The sequence below is a fragment of the Ptychodera flava genome, chromosome 1, assembly GCF_041260155.1.
Source record: "Ptychodera flava strain L36383 chromosome 1, AS_Pfla_20210202, whole genome shotgun sequence".
NCBI lineage: Eukaryota > Metazoa > Hemichordata > Enteropneusta > Ptychoderidae > Ptychodera > Ptychodera flava.
The window spans coordinates 26,691,342-26,705,484 of NC_091928.1; the positions used below are offsets into that span (position 1 = coordinate 26,691,342).

Here is a 14,143-nt window from a genome sequence, read left to right on the forward strand (position 1 = left end):
GAGCATGCACTGATCAAAAGTTAGATGAAGTTCCAAGTTCTCCAACGAATCATTTTCAAATAAACGGTGATCGGCTTCTCAGAAGAACTCAGGACTTAGAACAGGTAGCATTCTTGGAAATACAGTGTTTGTAAATTTCATCAAAAATTGAATAAAGAGACATTTCGTGTGTATCCACTCATCGTTGGATCTCTTATTTTGTCTTCTGTAAAAGCTACCAGACAAAGTCAATGTAATACCCAGCACCTAAGCCAATAGCCATAGCGACTTTGTCATATAATCCCATAAAGACCCTGTCAGATAAAATCCTACCACTTTTTTTCCCTCATTTATTCCTATTCCGTTATTACACTTATTATCATATTTTGAATAAGTCTTAATCTAAATTGTCGATTGCGTTTCCCAAATGACACTGTAAATTACATTATAAAGTTAATGTGATATTTCGAGAACTTAAGATATCCGCAGTTGCAAGTTCAGCTTCGGTTTTATTGTTTTTCTTTGGCGTAATTGTTCATTAAATTATCAGCCGCGACGTCTTTCTTCAGCCTGGGATCTGTACCGTAGGTCACGTGCTTCGTCATGTCCTTTGAGAATTCACTGGCCGGTGGTTTACCACCGAGAGACTCTGCCAGGCTACGCGTCAGACAGGGACGGTTGCCACAGCAGATACCGACGTACTGGATGCCTAACTCCTTGCACTCCTTGCCGAACTCCTCGATGTCACCATGGGAACACGATGCCACTTCAAGGTTTGTTGGGAACAATTGTTCCCCTGAAAAGACAAAATGAAAGTGAAAGCGAAAGTTTATTTGATGTTTCAGGGTTGACGACAATTCAGAATGATGGATACTTGTTTATATTGTGAGTGTGTGTGTTTGTGTGTGCGATTAGTCATTCACATGATTGTCCGCTGGTGCGAAATGAACACGTTTTCTATTAACATTAGTATGTACCATATCTTGTTCTTGTATTTATATGTATGGACGAGGCGGGGGCCCGGCATCCGGTTCCGAATTGAGTGTCAGGTGTACCCCGAACAGTTCCAACTACAAAGCTTCTACACATGTACCGAAAAGGCCACATTTTTTACGAAATATTTACGTCAATACTCTGCACATATTTACCCACTTGGGTTCAAAAGTTGTGGATGAGTAACAAAAGACAGGGGTCAAAGTTCTTCCTTCTTGGTGAAAAGTCTACGGAAGGGTAAAGGTGATGTTTGGTTCATAACTGCGGTAGATAAGTGTATACTCTAGTCATGTCGGCGCCCTCTACGGAGAACGTATAATCCATGCTTGGCCCCCAATGTGCAACGCATATTCCTCGGTCATAAACGACCGTATTTTGTTATGCTTGCATGATTATGCACCCTTTGTCACTGAATATGTAACACATCGCCTATCTACAATGAGCTGGATGTGCGTATGACAACGGAAAGTAAAATTGCCACGAGAACAATTCGTTTTTTTACTGCTGGAAATATATATACAGCACACGCGCAAAACTAGTACCTGTAATATGCTGACTCGATTTCACCTCACCTTGTTTGACCATAAAAAGTATTTATCTTATTACAAATTTTAAGCTTAAGCTTTCTGTCGGATTCCGGGAGAAACTCCCCTGTATAGCGTTCACCCCACTCATCGCGTGCACTCCACTCACGCGTTTAACATGAAAGCAGAATACAAATCACCGCGTTCACCCCGCTCAAACATTCACAAATCACAGACTTGAACAAAGTCTAGGGACGTAGTTAGCGTGGTGCCGTCATTACAACTTGCGCATCGATCGTACAAAATATATCGTGACAGTCATAGTGAGTGCGATGCGAACTCCATCGAATACGGACCAACGGTAAATGTATAACAGTGGTAAGTAATTTAGGAAATTATTGCCTACAAAACCAAAAGACTGACATTATTTGCCGATCTTGGAGCTGGACTTCACAAAAGAGCGAAATGCGCTTATATAAGTATTAAACTGCACAAGATGTCATTGGCTGTTACACAGTAAATGAAAATTTAACCAACCTGTTTTAGGGTCAGACAGAACTAGAAATGTTGGTTCCTCGGGCGTTGTTCTGTACGGCACGGGGAGCGCAGCTAAGGGAACCTGCAAAACCAAACGTCATTGCAAATGGTGAACAACGAGGTCATCATTTATCAATCAATAATAAGTTGTACAAATCAAGATCTGTAGACGTTTCGACATCTCACCTTGCAGACTTTGCGAATTTCTCGCATTATTGGCATCATGGTGGCTGGACCACGGGAACAGTTCAAACCAACGACATCAGCCCCGGCGTCTTCCAACTTCTTGCAAGCTTCAGTCAGAGGCACTCCGTCTGACGTAATGGCTCGTCCGTTCTTGGTTTTTATGGAATATGCGGCTAGCGTAATGACAGCAGGGAGACCTTAAATTATAAACCAAACAAACACATAATTTTGATATTAATGAAATAATAGTAAAAATGATAATCACCACCACAACCATCATCATAAACTTTTAATTTTGCAAATTCCACCGCTTCGTCGCCAATGCTAACATAAGCGTAGGGCATTCATATACTAAACTTTGAGGATGGAATATTTCGGGCTTTTAACTTTTTTCTACTAGGAGTCTGAACAAAAACGCGACAAGCCCACATCAAATACTCATTACACAAGCAGTGGACATTCGTTGGAAATGCGTCTGGTTCGAGTATATCGTTAATTACGACCTCCATCGCCCTACGGAGTTGTTGAGCATGTTTCCGCATCCTCTGGGCAAGCCCAGACAAGTATTTGTCGAGTAGCCTTGCCTGTGTAAACACGTATTTTGTATCTTGTTAGATCGTTATAGGCTTGCAAAGCGCCATCACCCAATTATAAACGCTGCAGAGAATGCAGAAGTTTGTTTCAATTTACTCTCTTTTCACTGATATTTCATAAGCCAACATACTCGGCGGCAAGCCTACCTATGCCTGTAAGCGAACTGCACCCAGCAAAAAAAAAAGTGAATTCAAAATCAAACACAGAATTTCTTTAATATAACAAAACTTAAGAGCAAGAGACAGGAGGGTCCCAGAGCGCTGGTTTGGTGATATAAAGTAGGCGAGCGGCAGACACACCCATTTTTCACACTTAATGTACCCACCTTACATACGGCCACATCATACATCATTGAAAGCTTATTATCTCTACTTCAAGAAAATTGACGATGTGGAGCTGCCAAGTAGGGCCATAACCCCCTAATTTGCATAATTCACATGGGTACCAATTTGCATAAATGTGATATAAAATTAGGAAATTCATTGTTAACTACTCTAAACATACTTTTAAACTATTGAGTGATATATCAAATGAAAGGTATTTGCATGTAGAATACAAAATTGATATCCAAAAAGATATTTAAAATGGTTTTACTGAAATATTTCATATTAATACTGAAAAAATATTTAACCCTTTTGAATAACAATATCTTAAAATTTGAACACATACAGCCACATCATACAGCCACATTATATATCATTAGAAAGCTTACTATCTCTACTTGAAGAAAATAGACAACATTTAGTTGTCAAGTACGGCCGTAAACCCTAATTTGCATAAGTCCCATGGGTACCCAATTTGCATAAATGCGATTAATATTAGATATTTATAATGCGCTACTCGAAAAATACTTTTAAACTATCGAGTGATATATCAAATGAAAGGTATTTGCATGTAGAATACTAAAAAGACATCAAAAATATATTTAAATTCATTTTACTGAAATATTGTCATATTTATTGAAAAAATATTTTCCCCTTTTCAATAACAATATTTAAAAAAATTTAATACAAAAAGCCAAATCTTACAGCATCATCATACGTTGTTTAAAAGCTTACTATCTCTACTTCAAGAAAATTAACAATGTGGAGCTGTCAAGTACGGACGTGGCCCTTAATTTGCATAATTTACATGGGTACCCTATTTGCATAAATGCGATATAAAATTAGAAATTTATTAACTACTATAAACATACTTTAAACTATCGAGTGATATATCAAATGAAAGGTATTTGCACGGAGAATACAAAATGGATATCCAAAGAGATATTAAAATGATTTTACTAAAATTTTTTCGTACTAATGTAGAACAATATACTTTCCCCTTTTTAATAACGATATTCTAATAATTTTAACACATAGAACCGCATCACACAACCACATCAAACGTTATTTGAAAGCCTATTATCTCTGCCTCATGAAAAAAGACGATATGCAGCTGACAAATAGGGCTGTAATGATTTAATTTGCATAATGCAAACGGGTACCTAATTTTCATGAATACAATATAAAATTACAAAAATCAATTGTAAAGTACTCTAAACTTACTTTTCAACTATCAAGTGATATATCAAATGATAGGTATTTGCATGTAGAATAGAATCATGAACTCCAAACGTGTATTCAAAATATTCTTATTAAATATTTTCAATTAAATCGTAAACGTTTTGACTAGTTTATAATATTCAAATATTGTGTACTAATAACGAATAAGACTAAAGTTTTGGGGATAAATATCTGAATTTGTTTTGCAATTGATTTTTTGTTTATTAAGGATACGAAAACTGGAACATTTTCCTGTCTAATTCCCATATAGCGGAACAACAAGAATACATAAAACCAATTGGAACTAATTTGGGATAATTGGGTCTTCATATTTTGCAAATTTTCTAAAGCGTGTTTTGTGCTCTATAGTTGAGTGTTGAAATATAACAAGTTACTCTTAAAAATATTACAAGTAAAAAGAAAAGCAGATGAGCTTAAATTTGCAAATTAAACCGACATTACTTCACCATCCAATTATCCCAAATTAGTTCCAATCTTGTTATAAATAGCTGTGTGTTGAATGACCCTTTTGTATTATTGATGTCATTTTTGTTTCAATTTCTCTAGAAATCTTGTTTGATGGAGACATCATTGGTTACTACATCTGTGTTACATCTGTATTTTCAGTTCAGTTATGTGGAATATGTAGACGGAAGGCACCATATTTCATTTATCGTATTTATTGTCATATAATGAAGGAAATGCAACTCAACACACTGTTCATATCTTCGTTGTTTGCATTTTGTGTATGATATTGTGTATATTGTCAGTGTATATTATGTTTGGCTGTTTTATATAAAGTGTTAATTAGCCATGGCGATTATTCTAGTTAAGAGTAAAACACTAGCACCACTTACAAGTTGGTACCTTATGCTAAAAATACAAGTGAACAAAATGACGCCCACGAGGAAAGTCGTGGGCCGCCCAATTATAAGTGGATGATGCAGTCCAACCTTTCACAGATAAAAATTCATTGACTATTTTCTCAAATAAATCGTGAAGAAATAAACAACATACATCAAAGATACGACAGATTTACACGGAAAATTGAGACAATAAAAGTTCCGGCCAATGCGACATTGGTAACACTAGACATTGTTTCAATGTACACTAATACAACGCACAATGAACCAATGGAATCAGTCGACAGAGCATTAAATCAGGAAAGATCATCAAATGATTGCATAATCAAACAACCAACAACAAAATACATGATAGCTATGCTGAAAATAATCTTGAAAAACAACACTTTCAAGTCAACAGTGAATTTTACCGGCATGTATTTGGGTGCGGTACGAGATCTCCAGTTTTACCAGAAATTCCCGACATTACATTTCACAAGACAAAATGAGAATAATTCAGCAACACACTGAACAAATATCGCTCTGACTGAGATTCAGAAACGATGCATGACTCTCATTGGAACTCAACACGAGCTTAATGAATTCATATCAAACATGAAAAAATGCATCATACTTTCAAATTTTCGAAAGCTCTTCTCAAGAAATCATATCGTTAGACCTCATTATCTATAAAGGTCATCGGTGGAACAAAGAGGACATTCTCGACTGCAAAACACACACAAAACCAACAGATACATTGCGGTTCACGAAACCAAACGGCAACATTCAAGGGCCTTGTTAAACGCGAAACATTACGATACATTAGAACAATCATGCAACAACGAGGCAATAGAGAATACAAGATATTTTCGAGATAAAAGTAATGAAATGCGACCAAACGATTCTAAATTTTGTTAAATTATTACTAACTTTGGACAATCGGATGACATTTAAATGTTATTAAATTTTCATTAAATTAATTTCAAAACCTTGGAATCGTAAATAGTAAAAGGAACCAAAACATTTTCAGGTCCCCTATATGCTGATCAAAATCTCCAAGTACCACTCTACAATCTCCCAAATTTTCGAATCCAACCCGAATTCCTCTGCATCTCACCGTTATTTGTGAGCGTAGCCTAATCACATACATAAGAAACGGAAATATAAGCGTTACGATGATGCCAAACTTCACAAAACCTACAACAGTCCGATCTCCGATTCAAATGAGCTTACTGAAACAGCAGTAGACATCCTAGCTTCCGTACTTGAACAAACTGAACTTTCAGTGGAACAACTCGATTGGTAACACCTACAATCATTCAATCAGTGCACATGTTTCACCAAAAAAAATGAAGGACTGATGAAGACAACTCAGTACTCTCAAAAGGTAGCATCAAAGGATCGCGGTGTCACATTAGTCTTGCTACCCCATAGGGCAGAACACGTAGATTAGGGTTACGTCTCGCCATGGCAAATCAACACTATACATAAAACGGCCAAACATAACATAATATACACTTACAATATACACATGTACCGTACACAAAATTCAAACAACTAAGATATGAACGATTTGCGGAGCTGCTTTCTCTTATTACATGTCACCAATTGTGTCTGCTGTCGAATTAATCTTCCCTGCACAGACCTTTGTTCCTGCCAAGGCAGCGATAACTGTGGCAACCCTTTTACTCATGACAATGCTGGTGAAGAAGAGGATGATGAATTCCTACAATTACTAGATTTACTGGAAATGACATGAATGATTTGGATCATGAATCATGCCATTACTTTGACTGCAGCTTACTCTGACACATTGTTTCAGCTACAAAGCTACATTTCAACAACTACAATAGTGTCTTTCGTGTGGATCTTTTTGTTGCATTGATACTTAAATTAATTTTTTTAAATACCATTATTAAAAAGAGGAAATATTATTTCGACAGAAATATGAAAATATTTCCGTAAATTAATTTAAATATCACTTTTGATATCAATTTTGTGTTTACATGCAAATACCATCACCACAGACCATATATCACACGATAGTGTAAAAGTGTGTTTAGAATAGTTAACAATGAATTTTCTAATTTCATATCTCATTTCTGCAAATTGCTTACCAGTGTAATTTATGGACATAAAGGGTACGGCCTTCCTTGATAGCTCCACATTGTCAATTTCTTCAAGTAGATATAATAAGCTTTCAAATGACGTATGATGTGGCTGTATGATAGGACTCTATGTGTTAACATTTTTAAATATTGTTATTCTAAAGGGGAAAATATTTTTTCCATATAAATATGAAAATATTTCAGTGAAATATATTTCAATATCTCTTTGAATATTCATTTTGTATTCTACATGTAACTACCTTTCATTTGATATATCACTCGATAGTTTAAACGTATGTTTAGAAAAGTTAACTATAAATTTATAATACTATATCGCATTTATGCAAATTGGGTATGCGTGTTTATTATGCAAATTAGGGGGTTATGGCCCGATTTGGTAGCTCCAAATTGTCAATTTTCGTGAAGTAGAGATAATAAGCTTTCAAATGACGTATGGTGTGGCTGTGTGTTGTTGCTGTATGTGTTAAAATTTTTAAATATTGTTATTCAAAAGGGGAAAATATTGTTTTCCATATAAACATGAAAATATTTCAGTATAATCAATTTCAATATCTCTTTGAATATCCATTTTGTATTCTACATGGAAAGACCTTTCATTTGATATATCACTCGATAGTTTAAACGTATCGTTAGAGAAGTTCACAATAAATTTCAAATATTATATCGCATTTATGCAAATTGGGTACCCTTGTTAATTATGCAAATTAGGAGGTTATGGCCCTACTTGGCAGCTCCACATCGTCAATTTCTTAAAGTAGAGATAATAAGCTTTCAAATGACGTATGATGTGGCCGTATGTAAGGTGGGTACATTAAACTCCTAAAATAAGGCCCTTTTGTGGATTCGCCGCTCGCCTAAAGTCTTTATTTGACACAGGATAACGAAAGTGGAAATTAAGCGTTTCTCTCTAAACAGTCCACGGTGTAGTACCACAGTCATGCGAAAGTTAGCGGAAGAGGTCAGTGTCAAGTCTATGGAAAATTGCATATGCTAATGAGTTTAGAATGCCACCAATTACTGTTAGCAATGAGCAAGAGACAGGAGGGTCCCAGAGCGCTGGTTTGGTGATATAAAGTCTTTATTTGACACAGACACGAAAGTGGAAATTAAGCGTTTCTCTCAACAGTCCACGGTGTAGTACCACAGTCATGCGAAAGTTAGCGAAAGAGGTCAGTGTCAAGTCTATGGAAAATTGCATATGCTAATGAGTTTAGAATGCCACCAATTACTGTTAGCAATGACCAGGCAAGTATTTTTATTTCATATGTTAATTCTAAACACACTCTCTCTATACATATATAGTTATATAATGTGTAGGATGTTATTTATATATAAAAAGAGTATTGTCATGATATAATAATGAAGCTACATTTCGAGCGCCTTTGATCATGACATATTTAATCAACAAGCAAGACAAAATGGTGGGTCAGAAATACAAAATAGTGGGTCAGAAATACCTTTTCCATACTTTTTGATTGCTTCTAACGCCAACATAGCTTCACCAAAATACATGAACGTCTCACCGATGACGTAGTCAATGTTGTAATCCAAGGACCACTCAATCATTTCCTGAACAACGGAAGAGTTGAACGTTTGAATTCTTGGCGGGAGCGAGGTTTACTGGACCCAAGAACTATTTCGCATTTATCACAATTTTTTTAGGGAATCGTAGGGTCAGGGTTGTAGTAATACAAAGCTGGAGGCCACAAAAGAAATCATCTTTAATTCGTATCCGAAGATTCCTCGGCTAACTCCTCCCCTATACTCGTACTTGATCAGTTGGTATAAAGTATTGTTCAAATATCAGGATTGCTTGTTGGGGCGTAACATTTGAACCCGAATGATTCTCTCTCACACACCGTGCACTTAAATCATACGTCATATTGTAGCTATTCCTACCGAAGTTAGGCATCTAGGTAGTCTAGAAGCTCTCCTAGGCTTTGGTGTACGCTACGCTCTCCCCAAAACCTACAGAGGCGTAGCCGTACACTGAAGCTGGGGAGAGGTTCTTGAATAGCATTAATTTAGCAGTCAAGATGACAAAGCCGAATATCCATGACTGAAACACTGGAAGTAGAACAATTAAAAACAGACATTTCGGTGCAACACTTCTTCAATTTTTGAGGAAGCATGGAAACAAGAGTAAATAAATCAAATAATGACCAAACAAAAGTAATGACAAACAAACAATCAAAGTAAATCTTGTTAGTTATGGGTTTTTAATCTTTCTAACATTTTGGAAGTAAGTTTTCAATAAGGTTCAAAATGCTAAGCTTAGTATTTGTAAGATCTAGATTCAAAATATTGGAGCTTACTTCCACGTACTCGATATACGATATCAGTACGATAGCTGTAATAGATTCAAACGTGAATCATCATTATTATTCAAAAAATTCTGTAAGATCAGGGGGTTTTTGGTATTCTTGCCAAGCAGGATAAACACCCAACAAGACCGACGTTCCCATCCCGAACTACATACCTTAAACATGGCCGTAATTTGTTCATTTCTCTCCGGACGATCGGGGTTGTAGACAGTAGTGTTACAGATATTTCCCGCCAGTAGGGTTCCCGTCTCGTCTGCAACCTCTCGAGCAAGTCTCAGAGCCTCTCTGTTTATCAATTCCAGCTTATCCTCCATGTCCATCAAGCTGAGTTTCTGACGATTAGCGTAGTACTGAAAATAGATATTTGGTTTGATTTGAAAGGACGTACTTTAAAATCGACAATTTTGATCGTCTTTTAACAGGGATATTTTCTTAAAGAGATAACAGCTGCAGATTTTGATGAAAAATAAGATTTTTTTTTGTTCAATAAATACAAAATACGTGTTCCTGTACGTCTCCCTAAACTCTGTTGAGATGCGTGGTATTGGCAAAGCCTGCGTAAGGCAATGTGTAGGATGTACAGTGTTATTGTTGATGAATGAATTCCAGCCCTGATTAAAAATTCAATTACCAACGATAAAATTTAATATTATACAAACAAAGTCTGTGTCGACGAGGTGAATACTATGCTTTTCGGCGTGATTGGAGGAATAGACCAACAAACTATATTTTATGGACAGAATCAACAACCATTCTCTTCCTGTCATAGCTGTGTATGAAGCCGACATTCTATCAGTCAAACACACTTGAATGGGCGTCCAAAAAACCGTAAGGATTGACTGAAAAATAATAAATTTTAATATCCCACCGTGAATGCCTCGACTACGTCACTTCCGGCGTGAACAAAATGTTTGTACGCATCTTTCACGTATTCCGGGTGATTTAATATGACAACTGGACAGAAACTACCACTTTGCAAGTAGCCTAATCTCTCAAAGTAGAAGAGATATCCTTCCGCGGCGATCACTGTCTCGCCATCTGCCAGCCTTTTCATAAGCCCTGTAGTTACGAAATGTTAGCAAAAATAAGGCGACGTTAGTTATATCAATAAGATAGCCCAGCTTATATGATTTACGAGCATCGTAGCGTGTAACGTATTTGTTGTGTATTTCTGGACTATAAAAATTCAATTTTTTTCCAGTTGTTCTATTTACAGACACGACAACAAATTGTTTGTGTTTGTGTTTAAATAAAAAGATGTTGAATACAGTCTGAATAGTTAGGCCCTGGCTTGTATCTTAAACATGTTATGAATTCTGTACCTTGAGTTCACAGTACTAGAAAACATATTCTTCTAGAGGACAATTTTTCGCGTATAGTGGAGTAAAACTATCGGCGTTCAAACAATTGTTAAAAGACGCTGGCGGCAAATGTGCTGAAAATTCGTGAACTTTATGCAGAAAGATATACGTACAGCTGCGTCAAATAGCCGCATAAGTCAGACAATTTCTGGCGATTAGTGTATTTCTCACTGAAAAATGCGCCCCACATACAAACAATGCACCAGCAATATACAAACTACGTGTACGTCGAGCCTGACGTGTTTTGTTTGCAGACTTTGTTTGGTCAACAAAATCAGAGAAATGGCTTAATAATTAAATGAGTGGCCAGGGATTTGAGACGGACACTATAAAGTTTAAATCCCAGAAAGGAGCCCTGTCTATGGTTATTCAAAGTAGATTTACTCTGAACGAATCTTCTTACCTTTGACCTTTGTGGACATCTTAACGTTGAATCTGGCGCGGGTATTCGCGAACTGTAACGGAACAAGAAAGTGCGGCTGTTTTTTATTTGCTGAGTTGTAGAGGCATGTAGGCAGTTCAAAAGTTCATTCTGAAAGATTAAGGGGAGGTAGTCTGCAGGCCGAATGAGAGAGACTACAATCAATAGCAATGAGTATGGGCGTAAACATGCTGATTGTCAATGTACAAATAATCATCTAAAATAATAATAATAACAAATTATCTTCATCACGTTAAATCTTGTCACACTCAAATAAATATTGTACGTTACAGGAACAAAAAGATTGTCGCTCATTTATAATTATGAGTTTTGTTACGTATTTTTTTCCAAAATATTCAAAATTGTATACATTATCGCTCAAACATGGGACTATGTGCCGTAGGGCAGGTGACCATTTGCCCGACTTCTGGAGAGCCTTCTGCTCTGGGGGCACTGCATAGTCCCTTGGTTTGGCTAAAGTATTTTATTTCATGTCTGTCTTACAGAGTTTTCATTCAAAATTTTTGGAGTATATTGTAAATGACAATCGTATGCTTTATTTCCATGTTTTAGACGACAATCTGAAAATTAAATGGTTTTCATTATAGTATGGTGCATTTCTGTATCCTTAAATCACTGTTATGCGGATTATCGATTTTGCATGCACGTTTTTTCTAAAAAACTGGATTTTCTATTTAAACATGAATTTGATCATATTTCAATGCCGAAATTGTCAAGTTAAAAATAGTTCCAGGTCAATTTCAGTTAAATGACAACTCTGCGACCTACTACGTCACCAACAAGTTACCATCGAATCCTATGGGGTGCGCGACGTTCGATATATTAGGCTTGTAAGAATTCTTTTTTACGTATAAAATGAAAATTCTGAGCACAAAGTGAAAGATTTCAAAAATGCAAGATGTTAATGATTTGCCAAGTACCACACACCGTCTGCTACAGCTTTGTACTTTCCCAACCAGGGAAATTCGACGCTACCTCTTTCCCTCTTTCCCTACCGAAGGCATCCAACCCCCCAACCCCCAATCCCCCGTTGGCATCATACTGCAGAAATCACTTGGGCGGTATGCGAGAAAATATTCGACTCATTTCTACATCAATGTCGAACAATTTGCGACGCAGTTCCCCGTGATAGAAGTCCAATGCTCTCCAATTGCTAGTCTACTTTGATTTTCAAGTTGTCCGCCGTTGAAACCCTGAAATTCGACACCCCCCCCGCGCAGACAAACCGCAAACAAACAGCCCCTTCTGTAACAGCTTTTGCTACTTAAAGGGGTTATCTTCATGCAAGACAGAGATATCAGTAAGAAAACATGAAGGCAATACTGTCAAAATCACGCTAGCTACTACACCCGGTTGCAACCTCTGATAACCCACCAAATAAAATTATTATAGTCTTTCACACCCTGTGTCTCTACAAAAATGATGTAGCGGCGCGGTTTTTATGTTGTTGTTTTTGAGATCAGGAGATCTAACTACCAACATTAAAACGATAAAAATTAAACATGAATATTTACAACGGGCGGTAATCCTTACTGACAAGTTAACGACGAAAAATTAGCGCTAGATCTGTACGCTGCGTACATGTGACCCCACTGATTGAATTATGGGACAAACAGCTTTAAACTGTGTGAAGTCTACAGGTCATTGGGTCGAATGACCCTTACGTGAACTTTTCACTGAGTAGAGAGAGTTGGGGCAATCCACACAGTGAACATGAATACGGTAACGTAGGACTGATCACGGACAAGTTTCAGTGAATGTCAATATAACCATAAACTGTCTCGCAGGTTGCGATACCGAGTAAAATCAGGGGAAACGGTGACTGCTTGTCAGTTTTACTCTCATTGGGCCTACCTTCATGGACTTCGACGGTAAGGATCGTGTCCGCAAACAAAACACTGAATGAAAGAAAAATTGGGTACTTTTGATAACGACCTCACTATAACTCGGCCATTGTGCTCCACGAAATGCCGAATTATTTGTCAACACATTAGCTGAGTCGATATTCCCAATGTTCAAATCGATCCAATAATCGGTTAAAAAAACTGTTTAGGTTTAATTGATCAATGTACGAGTTAATTTTACTTGAGACTAGCCCTAATTGGACTACATGCACTATTACATTAGTTCATCTAGAGATTTTACATGATTGATACTACAGCGGTGTACAATTTTATTACGTGTTGTATTGCAGTTACCTTGCAGTTTATGCTGTCCTGTCAAGCGGTGTCGTTGTAGTACTCGGTTTTCCGTCACTCGAAGGTGTCAGGGAAGAAACATGGGACTCAGAACTGTGTATGGCTTAGAGTGATGCGTTCTCCACAATGCACCAAGGCCCTGTACTGACTTACTGTACATGTCACATGACCCGGGTCGTCTGTTACTAAGGGACGGACCATTAGATCTTGGGAGGGGGGTGGTCAAAAACAGAAAAAAAAAATTTCAGAGCAGAAGTTAGGAAAAAAAAATCTTCAAACTAGTTTGCAAAATAAAAAAAAAATAAATTTTTTCATTTTTTTCACAGTATTTTATTGCAATGATGAATGCAAGAATGGGTGAACAAGTAGAAACACGTCAATAATGATAAAACATTATATCAAGTCATTATGTATTATTTTGCTTTTAAAAAGGCATTTTCAATTCTTTTTTTCTCAAAAAACAAGCCTCAAAAAACAACAGCAACACATG

At 36.8% G+C, this 14,143-nt stretch overlaps 1 protein-coding gene across 1 annotated transcript; it reads right to left on the bottom strand.

Annotated features, from left to right (window-relative positions):
• Positions 1-316: 316 nt before the first annotated feature.
• Positions 317-13,820, bottom strand: LOC139133944 (betaine--homocysteine S-methyltransferase 1-like). Its single transcript, XM_070700767.1, has 8 exons — positions 13,654-13,820; positions 11,417-11,468; positions 10,521-10,711; positions 9,808-10,002; positions 8,786-8,897; positions 2,220-2,416; positions 2,034-2,115; positions 317-775 (listed from the first exon to the last, which is right to left on the bottom strand). Exons 2-8 carry the CDS (start codon positions 11,433-11,435, stop codon positions 489-491), a joined length of 1,083 nt encoding a protein of 360 aa, XP_070556868.1. The 5' UTR covers positions 11,436-11,468; positions 13,654-13,820; the 3' UTR covers positions 317-488.
• Between the last annotated feature and the right edge of the window lie 323 nt (positions 13,821-14,143).

What these genes read in the sequence shown, in the direction of transcription:
- LOC139133944 (XM_070700767.1), bottom strand. An exon ending in AATCAAAAAGTATGGAAAAG is followed by an intron (nt 2,417 to 8,785) that starts GTATTTCTGACC and finishes TTATAATTTAAG; the next exon opens with GTCTCCCTGCTGTCATTACG. An exon ending in TCTGTCTGACCCTAAAACAG is followed by an intron (nt 776 to 2,033) that starts GTTGGTTAAATT and finishes TTGTCTTTTCAG; the next exon opens with GGGAACAATTGTTCCCAACA.